At 50.0% G+C, this 11,649-nt stretch overlaps 1 protein-coding gene across 2 annotated transcripts; it reads left to right on the forward strand.

Annotated features, from left to right (window-relative positions):
• The first annotated feature begins 234 nt into the window (after positions 1–234).
• LOC144761784 (TNF receptor-associated factor 3-like) lies at positions 235–10,682 on the forward strand. 2 transcript variants are annotated; one of them, XM_078647030.1, is made up of 4 exons: positions 235–1,103; positions 1,773–1,779; positions 9,629–9,800; positions 9,942–10,682. In XM_078647030.1, the coding sequence occupies exons 1-4, from the start codon at positions 467–469 to the stop codon at positions 10,680–10,682; spliced, it is 1,557 nt and encodes a 518-aa protein (XP_078503156.1). In that variant the 5' UTR covers positions 235–466. The 2 variants fall into 2 exon arrangements, with proteins under 2 accessions (XP_078503156.1, XP_078503157.1); XM_078647031.1 differs by lacking the exons at positions 1,773–1,779; positions 9,629–9,800 and adding an exon at positions 1,456–1,462 and having other exon boundaries at positions 235–1,026; positions 9,801–10,682.
• The last annotated feature ends 967 nt before the right edge of the window (positions 10,683–11,649 follow it).

Consider the following 11,649-nt stretch of genomic DNA (forward strand, 5'->3'; position numbering starts at 1 on the left):
CTCTCTTTCTCTTCACTCCTTTCTTCAGTTGTGCACATTTGTATTCCTTACAGATTACAAACAAGAATAATCCACAAAGAGCACGTATCACTAAGGGTTTCAAAATGCTTCAAGCAATTCCACTACCTAGGTTTCCAAACCACCTGCCCATAGCCGAAAATCCATTCCTTATTGCTTCCCAAGCACCTTTTGCTGTCAACCCTTGACTAGAGTTCATTCTGGGTGGGGGAGGGACTTTCTGCAGCCCAAGCAACTCGCTTCTCTTCCCAGCTCAATGGCACCGTGGACCCTGACAAGCTTTAGCTATCAGTCTTGGATAAGGCTGGAAATACATGCCTTTTTATTTAACTTCGCTCACAAGTCGCTGCTTGCATGAGCCCCGGCGGTTTGAAAACGACTCTGGAAAAACCCTGCACCCACCGGGCCAGGCTGCCTGCTCTCCCCGCTCTAACCTAAGCCGTGTACCATGGATGCTGGGAAAAAGACAGAACTCCCTGTGTCAGCACAAGCACTGCAACAGAAAGCCAACCCAGTACGCACCCATGGAGCCACCACATTCGTCCCCGAGCAAGGTGGATACAAGGAGAAGTTCCTGAAGCCGGTGGAGGACAAGTACAAATGTGAGAAGTGCCAACTGGTGCTGTGCAATCCCCGCCAGACAGAATGCGGCCACCGGTTCTGTGAAACCTGCATGATTGAAGTATTAAGCTCGCCCGTCGCAAAATGTACAGCATGTCAGGAAGTCATTATTAAAGATAAGGTTTTTAAGGACAACTGTTGTAAGCGAGAGGTCCTTGCCCTCCAAATGTATTGCGGAAATGAAAACTGTGGCGGCAAAGAGCAAATAACACTGGGTAATCTTATGGTCCATCTAAAAAGTGACTGCCAGTTTGAAGAGCTCTCATGTCCTCATGCAGACTGCAAAGAAAAGGTGCTCAGGAAAGACTTGTCAGACCACTTTGAAAAGACCTGCAAATATCGCGAGACGACGTGTAAATACTGCAAGTGTCAAGTTCCAATTATTGAGTTACAGAAACATGAAGAAATGGAGTGTCCGTCTGTTGTTGTTGCTTGTCCTCATAAATGTAGTGTCAAAACACTTAGTCACATCAGGGCCACAGGAAATCTCCCGCCCCCACATTCCCCAAACGTGCAAAATAATACACAGACATCGTATTAGTTTGGGAAAAATTTGCTGCAGGTTTATTACATACAACATATGTAATGAAGGTGGGTAAACATTACGGGCGATCCCGGGCCGGCTGCATTCTCGCCACCTGCCCGCCTGTTGAGCCGAACAGCACAGTGGCGAACCACCCAACTGCTGTACAATTAGAATAAAACTACTGACACGCCCCTTGTGGGGCGTGACTAGGCAAACCCCCGGTTGCACAGGCCCACAACCGCCCGAAGGACTACTGGGGTGCCGACACGAATTCCTGCACCTCCCATGAGGTTACAGGTTAGGCTCTGGCACTCCTATGTGCCCGCTGAAGTACATCGTTTGCACCTCTCATCTTCCGGATCGCCCAGTAACTCCGCTTAACTCCAACCTGCAACGATAAATAGACACATCAACAAAGCTCCACAATTCCCTCATACAAACACTCTGGGTTAGAGGCAAGGGAGGGAAAAGAGTGTCCCGACGAGCTCACGAGGGCGTCCGGAGCGGCAAAGAGGCCCTCCAACGGGGTACAGGAACTTAAGTACCCATGGAGGCCCCTCCCCGCCGCCCCGGACGTGAATCACCGCCAGCCGCCTCCTCCAACCAGTGAGGAGGTGAAGCTGAACATCCTGCTGGGGGGCGGGACAGCCCTCCGAGACTAGTGGCCCGCCCTCTCTATGGCCACTGCGTGGCCTCGGGCAGGCGCATAGTCACATCAGGGCCACAGGAAATCTCCCGCCCCCACATTCCCCAAACGTGCAAAATAATACACAGACATCGTATTAGTTTGGGAAAAATTTGCTGCAGGTTTATTACATACAACATATGTAATGAAGGTGGGTAAACATTACGGGCGATCCCGGGCCGGCTGCATTCTCGCCACCTGCCCGCCTGTTGAGCCGAACAGCACAGTGGCGAACCACCCAACTGCTGTACAATTAGAATAAAACTACTGACACGCCCCTTGTGGGGCGTGACTAGGCAAACCCCCGGTTGCACAGGCCCACAACCGCCCGAAGGACTACTGGGGTGCCGACACGAATTCCTGCACCTCCCATGAGGTTACAGGTTAGGCTCTGGCACTCCTATGTGCCCGCTGAAGTACATCGTTTGCACCTCTCATCTTCCGGATCGCCCAGTAACTCCGCCACAGCCTGTGCGGTGGCACCCGCTGCCGCACAGGCCCCCCACCATTCCTACTCCTCATTACCTGCAACCTTTGCTCATCAAAGCTTCTGTAAGGTCTAGGAGGAACAGGTCTAAGCCTACTGGCGTGAGATGAACCCCATCAGCTTCAAAGTACCCCTTGACCTTGTCCTGAATCATCTCATGTTTGATGAAACCCAGGCCCCTCCGTTGGGCGAATCTTTTCACGGCCCCCCACCACTTTGCTTTTTAGGGAAACCTTCAACCCTTGCTCTGCAGGGCATATTGACGGTCCAAGGAACAAGACCAAAGCGACAGGTGAGCGGTGGAGCCTTTCCACCTTGAAGCGACCTGATCCTGACATAAAATTACATGCCTGAAGTAACCCAGGCCCCTCTGCCCCAAATCTGCAGATACCCCGGGTCTTTTTAATGCTTTGCAACCATAGTGTAACCAAACCCGGTTACCTGAAGTCATACTTCCAGGTGAATCACAAAGTGATGAGGAGGGGCCCCTACTACTGAAGGTGCTTCGAATCGAACAATAGGCGTTCCAGCACATACCCAGCAACTCTACCACACCCTTTCACAACAAGCGTCAGCAGGCTATCCCCAGCCAGTTACAACTCCTGCTGTGCGTCGTTCTCCGCATAACATGGAGAAAGTGTGCTTACAATGACGCTTGTGCAGCTAAACTCGAAAGAGCACAGGGGCATAGAGGGATAAATACATATTATACTATATCCCTGGGCGATGACTCTGCATATGCCACTACAGGATTGAACAGGTATTAACCGCAGGCATACCCTGCCCTCTCGGGTTTAGTCTGGAAGCAGCTTAGGCCACGCTACCTGTAGATAGCTTGTCTGTGAGAATGACTGAAGACCACCACCAGGGATTGCTGGGACAGGAACCAAGTGCCCCCGTAAGATCCCGACCTGCAACATGACACGCCCGCTGACACCACAAGCCCACTGAATTAGTCAGCAAATACACCAGGGAACGAATCCCTCCACAGCAATAGTGTAGACTAACCCTGGTTCTAGAGGTAATACCCCTGGAAAGAGCCCAAGCGATAAGGGGACCTCCCCTGCTGATATCATTCCCTGATCAGAACCATAGCAGAACCAGCGCATGACACTGATACCCACCACACACCTTCGCACAAAGCATCAGCAGACTACACCCAGTAATGTACTACTTCTGCTGCAATGCTGAGTACAAAATACAACTGTAAACTGTGCCTAGTGTACGCTTGAGCAACTATCCTCAAGCAAAGTACAGCGGGCTCTTTTAAGTGCTCGGTGCAAAATAGTATAGCTTGAGTGGTGGGCTCACATTTAGGTAAACAGCCGACAACACATGGCCCCAGGAAGCCGGAGACTGCTAGCCCCTAACTGCTTAGACCCGGAGACTGCTTAGACCCTGCTGCCAACAATAAATAGCTTGTCTAAAAAGTTGACTGACAACCCCCGCCAAGGGATGAGTAAGCTGAACCAAGGAGTTCCACCTCTGAACTAAGCAGCATATACCCCCCGGGCAGAATCCCTCTACAGCAATAGTGTAAACTATCTCAAGTGCGTGAGGGAGGAGGGCAGGGAACCTATCCCTGCCAAAAGGCCGAAGCTGTTGCCCAAAACATTCTGGCCGGCCAAGGCCACTCACGCTGACATAGGACTGTGTAGATCCTACGCAGAGCACACTCTATTTACATGAGACTGAAAGGGGGGTAAAGCTATCTCTTTGAGCTAAGAAGTTGTGCAGCTGAGTTCCATGCGGATCATGCTCTGATCCCAGAGAGGAGCTATCAGCACGCCCAGTCATCTAGACATGACTGAGCTATGTATCATAACCTATATCTTACACGTCAATGCCTGCACCAGCATCCCACTTATTCCAAGAAAAATGGCATAGCGAGCCCAAGCTGACAGACCGCCACGAGAGTGGTGGGAGTCCTGTACTGCTGCCCTCGAGGCTCATACACCTAACCAGCCCCAACGCATGCATGATTCCTGTAAACAGAAACTATCGCAGGCCAAGGCCCAGGCACCACTGCTTCAGGGTGAGGCTGACGTGCATTGTGCATTCGTTTAAGCGCTTGTACTTTTAAACTCATAGAATACAGGCGATTAATGCAGGGAAATACGGAGTATCTGTTCCCTGACTAGTGGGATGAACTTTCCTTAAATGTAACATGACTAAAGGGGAACACAGCAGGCTCCACATGCTCACATGCTTTTCACCTGGAGACAGCTTGATCGCTGCGAATTCTAAAATCGCATATCTGAGTAGCCCTGACCCCAGCCACATGAAGGATTGCTTAGACTGGTACAGGGTGCCACCAGACTTGGAGGCAACAACACCAAGCCAGCTCAAATTGGGAGGAGACTGACCACCAGTACCTGACAAAGGCATGCCCCCGCCTACTGGGCGGTCAACACCTATCCTGCCTTAGTTAGAGGCTCCCAGGACCTGCTGACCTTAGGGGAGATAAGAACCATGCTTGCAGCCGACAAAATTGGCTAGCCCTCCCCCAGCGAGTGTGGCAAGGGCATGCCTGAAAAAAGGGGGAGACTGGTAAGTAATAAAGTTGCAGTGCCTATGCTATACCCTGCCCCACATAGCTTGTCTGAGAAAGTACAGCAAGGAGCCTGCTAAACACGGGAACCGGCTACTGTCTCTTGCAATGAATGCTCCCCGGACTTGCACCCAGTTTGGTTCAGTGGAAACTTACTGACATGTAAAGCATTTAGCCTCTACATGTATATTGAAGCTTATGTAATTACCCATAAGTCACATGCCCTGCAGTACTGGCAGTAAGCACGAGGTTTGGGTGGTCCCCCAAGGTGGTTCCTGCATATGGGACAGACTACCCGACAAAGGTCTGTCCGCCCTCGCATAACTATATGCGTTCACTGTAATGGGACAAGGCCCTCAGAGCCACACCCTAACAAGGTCAAGTCCGGATGACAGCAACCAGAAGCATGTCAACTCCCTACATTCACAAAGGCGAGGGACAGGTGGAAACTGTATTACTTATTCTGAAGGTGAGTCAAAATGACTGCCGCACTTTCACACTCTAGACAGATAGCTATGGCGCCAACCAGCACTTCAGATAGCCCCCACCCCGCACGGGTAGGGAGGTTCTCCAACGTTGTTCCGCATAAGAAACAGAAGCTCCTGAAAAGGAGGCTGTCCCCTCTTCACCTAACAATAAGCGTACACTGTAATGGGCAAGGCCCTCAATGCCGCACATAGCCAAGGGCATGTCTGATTGACAGCGACTAGAAGCAGGTCAACCACCTACATTCACAAATGAGAGGGACAGGATTGCTTAATCTAAAAATAAGTAAGATTAACTAAGGGCAAGGCCGCGCTAAATAAAACATTTATACAACTGACAAGCTACCACTCCTGCCCCGCGGCAAGATGGAAGCATCACCATATCTATGGTATGCAAGAGAGCAGTGTTTAGTGCACTCGAAAACTTGAGGGCTCATAATAAGAAGATCAGATTCATCCCCTGTAAAGCTGGAGGGATACAAATATTAGGGTAGAGGATAGGTCATTGAGACTTACAGTATTATATTATTAGCAGTGGAACCCATCTCACCCTTCAATGTAGACAGTGTGACTATTTTCCAAATTCCTGATGAGAGGTAACAGGTATAAGGATTGGCACTGTCACAGCTGACCCTCCCAATCCGAACATCAGTAGCGCTCTGTCAACCCTCATTCAACCTGGTCTAGTGCCCTTCTTATTAATAGCCTGTCCTATAACACAGGTACATGGGAACAATAACCAGGACAAGTTATTTCAGCAAACCGGTATTACCCAACATAAGTGTAATGTTGTGAAGAAAGGGTTTTGGAAAGCAGTCGTTCGCAACTGGAACTTGGTGCATGGTAATCTAGTTCCTCATCTGTAATAAATGACTTTATAAAGCTTACCCCATAATAGACGAGAGGGGAGGATTGTTCCGCTACAGTTATGACTGCTGCTGCTAAAGGGGAAGTCTGCCGAGTCCCATGAATGAGAGCCTAGGAAAAAGGGGGGCTCAGGGTGTGTAGCAGCGAGTTACAGATGACTCTTCATGTAAACTAGTGTTACAGCGGCATTGCGCGCACTAAATCATCCTACAAAATGAGCAATACTGGTGACGTTAAGGCTTGTGCACTCGCACCTGTTCATAGAGACTTATAGGGAAGGCACAACCGATGCGGGGTGAAATTATAAAGAAGTAACATGATTTACGGGTTAGCACCGCACGGCTGATCCCATTGAAATCGTGTAGTGCCCTTCCTTATAAATAGCTTGTCAATTTCATGACAGGGTTACATGGGAACAAACCAGAATAGTTATTTCAGCCAACCAGAATACCTCATGAGTATCTGTGCAACACTTTCAGTTTGGGGCCCGGGCCTCTTGGTTTGTGCTTTTCAGCTAGGCTGACATGGCTACTCTACACACCTCATTTTCCGGGCTAGTGGCATCTTGAAAATTCCGATTAAGGGGGAGAGGCCTAACTATTTGAAGCTCGAACTGAGGAACTGAGGAACTGAGCTAGGGGACTTGCTCCCAAGCCGCCCCTGAAAATGGCTAAACTGGACGCCCTTACCCTTATGCGCCGGACATCACACAATGGTGTCCCTAAAAATGGCCGCACCCGGCCGCCATTACGCACGTGCACCGGAATAGTAGGAAACAACTGCCAGAGACCAGCACCATCCCCGCGCTTGCTCGTATATGCATGTACTTTATAAAACCACACTGCGGTATAGAAATCGCGCCGTTCCTGATGGGTGGGAGACTGACCCAAGTGTGCCAGCACAACAAACCTACAACCGATGTGCCGAGAAAGGCCCTAAAATAGCCGCCACCCCAACAATGAGATGACTGAATAATGGGCTCGGTGTGGAACACTAATGACGCAGAGTTAATATATTACCCGTCAGTGACGAGTATGTATGCTGGGATGGCCACGTAATTTGAATATCTAACTGAATTAGCACCGTGGTCAGAAGCGTTTCAAAAGAACCACAGCAGGCACCGCCGCATTTCTGCGCCGATAGCCCGGGGCTAGTGCTAATGGGAATGACCTCATGCCTCTACCCCCTCCCTTCGAGCCAAGTCCGGGACAGCAGCAATAACAACAACATGCCGAGAATAACTCTGTATTCCCTGTGGCGGTTAGCAGCATGGAACCGGCGACGTCCGCCTGTGACCGCCTCGTGCCAAGGTACCCGCGGGGCTGCGCTCGGCACAATACCACCACCACCCGTGCTCCCGCCGAACACCAGACAACTTGCCCCCAAAATTAAGGAGGCCGTGACCCATATGCGCCACACTCACTGCCCCCAGAAGGGCGAAACAGCCCGACGCACCCGCTGCCCGACTTAGGATGCGCTTGATTCTGCTGAGCCGCAACGGGACAACACCCCAGGCAGCCAAGGCCTCAACGCCCACTCTCTCAACGCCGCTGGGCCGCTAATCTGGGGAACGAGGCTGCCCTCCCCCCAAGGGACCACGCCAGGATATAGGAGCAACGGGACCCAGCAGACTCCTCGGACACCTACCGCACAAGCAAATGACCCCTGCTGCCATCATCCAAAACACACCTTCCCGTTACTCGCGCACAAACCAGACACAATGTTACTGGCGTATCTCACGACAAACAACGCAGGGCAAGTCACCCGCCGAGACGGTGCACAATACGATCTGATCGTGTAGCAGGGGGAACCCCAGCAAGAAATGGTTAAAGGCCCCTGCCCGGCAACGAGTCGGAAACATGATCCCGTAAGACCAAATGGCCGCCAGGAGGTGATTGGGGGCGGTCGGCCATTAGCCTCCAGGCCAAGGCCCTACTTCGACTCAGCCACTGGTCCCGACAGATGATGCCACCCCACGCCGCATACCTGCCGATGAATGCGCGGGGAGCCACAATTAAAAGCCTGTGTTCGCATTTTAACCGCTTGAGCAATGGTAGGGGACGTGCCACGCTCAACTTGTGACCATGCGCCCCTGGGCAATGCCCTGACGTGATAGAAAACAAATGAAATGAAGAGCTGTGACCCACAGTGAGCAGTAACGAACAAATTCAAACCGGGCTGAGGAACGGATCCCTGTCGCACTCCAGACCAATTTCACACGGATTGAAGCACAATGGCATTAAGAAAACATGCATGCTATATCATCTGCGCCCGGCAGAGCCAGGGGAATTCGTATTTCAAAACCAGCATGTACACAACAAGTTCCTGAGCAGGGGAAACGAACATTCTATACCAAATGCTGCAGCCTGCACGTGACATAAAATAGTTCTAAACACAAAGCTAACAAGCGTTGAAACTGCAGAACGATTCCATGCTATTAAGGGGGGGGGCGTTCTAGGGCAGGCCTGCCTGGAAGGTCCTGGCCGAAAATTACAACAGCTAACGCCTGCGCACGTGTTTCCCATCTGCTCCCCCTTCTTCTTTCTTAACGCGCTGTGCCTGACCATAAATAAAACGGACTCGCAGCCTTGCAATAGTTATATGTATCCGATCCTCATCATACTCTTTGCATACCGTGTACAGCGGTAGGGGAGAAGGAAGGCGCCTCGAATGCCCCACAGAAACGCGAGACGATGGAGTAATAGTACCCCTGGAGGGAGACGTAATGAAGGCACCGAGAAACAACCAACTGCTCCGTAGGAACACGCACTCACGAGCTAAAGTAAGCGCCTCGAATGCCACGCAGAAAACGAGACGCTGGAGTAATAGTACCCCTGGAGGGAGACAACAAACAACTGCTCCGATGAGACACTAACTCCAGAGCATAACATGACTAAGGGCAAGGACTGCTTAAAAGTCCCATGCATTAAACAAAGTGTTACCCAACGAGGAGGGGGGGGCCGCCGGGGCCGCACTAGTGACCCCACATGCCCCCGAACAAGACCATTGCTTACAACGCATCTCCGTGGGAATGCGGCCCAACCCAGTCCTCCCCACTCACCACAGGCAACACGAACCGTCGAACGCCGGGAAACACGTCGCAAGACCGAACCTCTGGACGGCGACCAGAGGCGAGACAAAAGAGTGTCCCGACGAGCTCACGAGGGCGTCCGGAGCGGCAAAGAGGCCCTCCAATGGGGTACAGGAACTTAAGTACCCATGGAGGCCCCTCCCCGCCGCCCCGGACGTGAATCACCGCCAGCCGCCTCCTCCAACCAGTGAGGAGGTGAAGCTGAACATCCTGCTGGGGGGCGGGACAGCCCTCCGAGACTAGTGGCCCGCCCTCTCTATGGCCACTGCGTGGCCTCGGGCAGGCGCATTTGAGAAGTGAGTTGAATACCCATTTGGCCGAATGTGTGAATGCTCCAAGTACCTGCAGTTTTAAACGTTACGGTTGTAGTTTCCAGGGGACAAATCAGCAAATGAAAACACACGAAGCAAGTTCAGCAGTGCAACATGTTAACCTAATGAAGGAGTGGAGTAATTCCCTTGAAACGAAGGTGGCGACGCTGCAGAATGAAAGTGTGGAAAAGAACAAAAGCATCCAGATTTTGCACAACCAAATGTGTGGCTTCGAAGTAGAAATAGAAAGGCACAAAGAAATGCTGCGGAACAATGAATCCAAAATACATCAATTACAGAGGGTGATTGATGGACAAACGGAAAAACTGAAGGACCTGGACAAAGAAATCCGTCTTTTACGCCAGTCTGGGGAGGAAGCGGACAACATGAAAAGCAGTGTGGAATCTATTCAGATACGAGTGACGCAGCTAGAAAGTGTCAGTAAAACTGCTGCTTCCCGCAATTCAGGTGTACTTGAAACACAGATAAACAGACATGATCAAATGCTCAGTGTTCACGATATCCGGCTGGCCGACATGGACCTCCGATTCCAAGTTCTGGAGACAGCCAGTTACAATGGGATCCTGATCTGGAAGATCCGAGATTACAAACGGCGGAAGCAAGAGGCTGTCATGGGAAAGATTCTCTCTCTGTATAGTCAGCCATTTTACACCGGCTACTTCGGCTACAAGATGTGTGCCAGAGTTTACCTGAATGGAGATGGGATGGGGAAAGGGACTCATTTGTCGCTGTTTTTTGTGATCATGCGTGGAGAGTACGATGCCCTGCTTCCATGGCCCTTCAAACAGAAAGTGAGTCTCATGTTGATGGACCAAGGACCCTCGCGACGTCATTTGGGGGACGCTTTCAAGCCAGACCCAAACACCAGTAGTTTTAAGAAACCTACCGGAGAAATTAACATTGCTTCCGATTGCCCGGTCTTTGTGGCCCAAACAGTACTGGAGAACGGGACATACATTAAAGACAATACTATTTTTATTAAGGTCATAGTGGATACTTCAGACTTACCCGACCCCTGACACAGTGAGGGGCGTAAAAGCGTCAGGTCAGGTTTTTGTACCATGCAGTCTTCAACGAGGAGCCAGAACGCACAAGAAGGCGCCTTGTGGAATGGAAGTAAGCCGGACGGGGTAATGGCATAGAACCCTATACAGAGGGTTGGAACATGTTCAACAATAAAAAAAAAAATACTCTGTGCTCACTTAAAACAGGGAGGGAGGGTGGATTAGCACAGAGCAAGCAACATTTAAAGTCGGTGGATTTGTTTAACCAATGTTGGGGTGAAGGAGCCCACTAACTAAAGCTAATATGGTTTTCGTTTCTGTTTAATTGGCCAATTATTTGGTAATGAAAAGTCAAAGCTGCTAATTTCTTTTTCTTAAAAAAAAAGCATGAAAGGATTTTTTTACTGAAAAGAAGCAAATGTCGGGAGGGTGCCATACGAACGATCACACGTGGGAATGTGCCTCGTTGTGTTTGAGTAATAATTTAACAAATTTCAAATGGTGCTGATATCTTCGCTGCAGTATGGTGGAACTCAGCGTAACCGGTTACTCTTTTTTTACGCCCATTTTACTATCTTTGAGTGTAGTAAGAACAGGGTACATAAGATTGTCAAGCCACCCAAAAGAAGCTTGTTTTCACCTTTACGTAGCCACCACAGAACATGATCTTCTGGAACGCAGGCTTAAGGAAGCACCGCAAACAGTAGCACATGGTACGGATGGTGAACTGTGGTAACTGAAATTTTAGCATATAAAACACTCCTTTAAATCACAAGAATAAAATTAATAAGTGCAATGTTGTAGCCAATGTATGTTTCCAAAGCCTCATATACCTTGTAAATCAGACATGCGAGGAAACAAACTGTGTATCCAAATCCCCCCAAAAAACAAAACCATAGTTTATTTTCTTATTTAGAATGCTACTAGGAGGAATTACTAAATACATCTTTGTTTTTAAGACAGTGAATAGGCTGATATTTCT

This window comes from Lissotriton helveticus, chromosome 6, assembly GCF_964261635.1.
Source record: "Lissotriton helveticus chromosome 6, aLisHel1.1, whole genome shotgun sequence".
NCBI classification, from domain to species: Eukaryota; Metazoa; Chordata; class Amphibia; order Caudata; family Salamandridae; genus Lissotriton; species Lissotriton helveticus.

Bases quoted from the DNA above. Each gene is read 5' to 3' on its own strand.
- LOC144761784 (XM_078647030.1), top strand. From the start codon at position 467: ATGGATGCTGGGAAAAAGACAGAACTCCCTGTGTCAGCACAAGCACTG. The intron at 9,801-9,941 runs GTGGCGACGCTG...CATCAATTACAG, and splicing joins GTAATTCCCTTGAAACGAAG to AGGGTGATTGATGGACAAAC.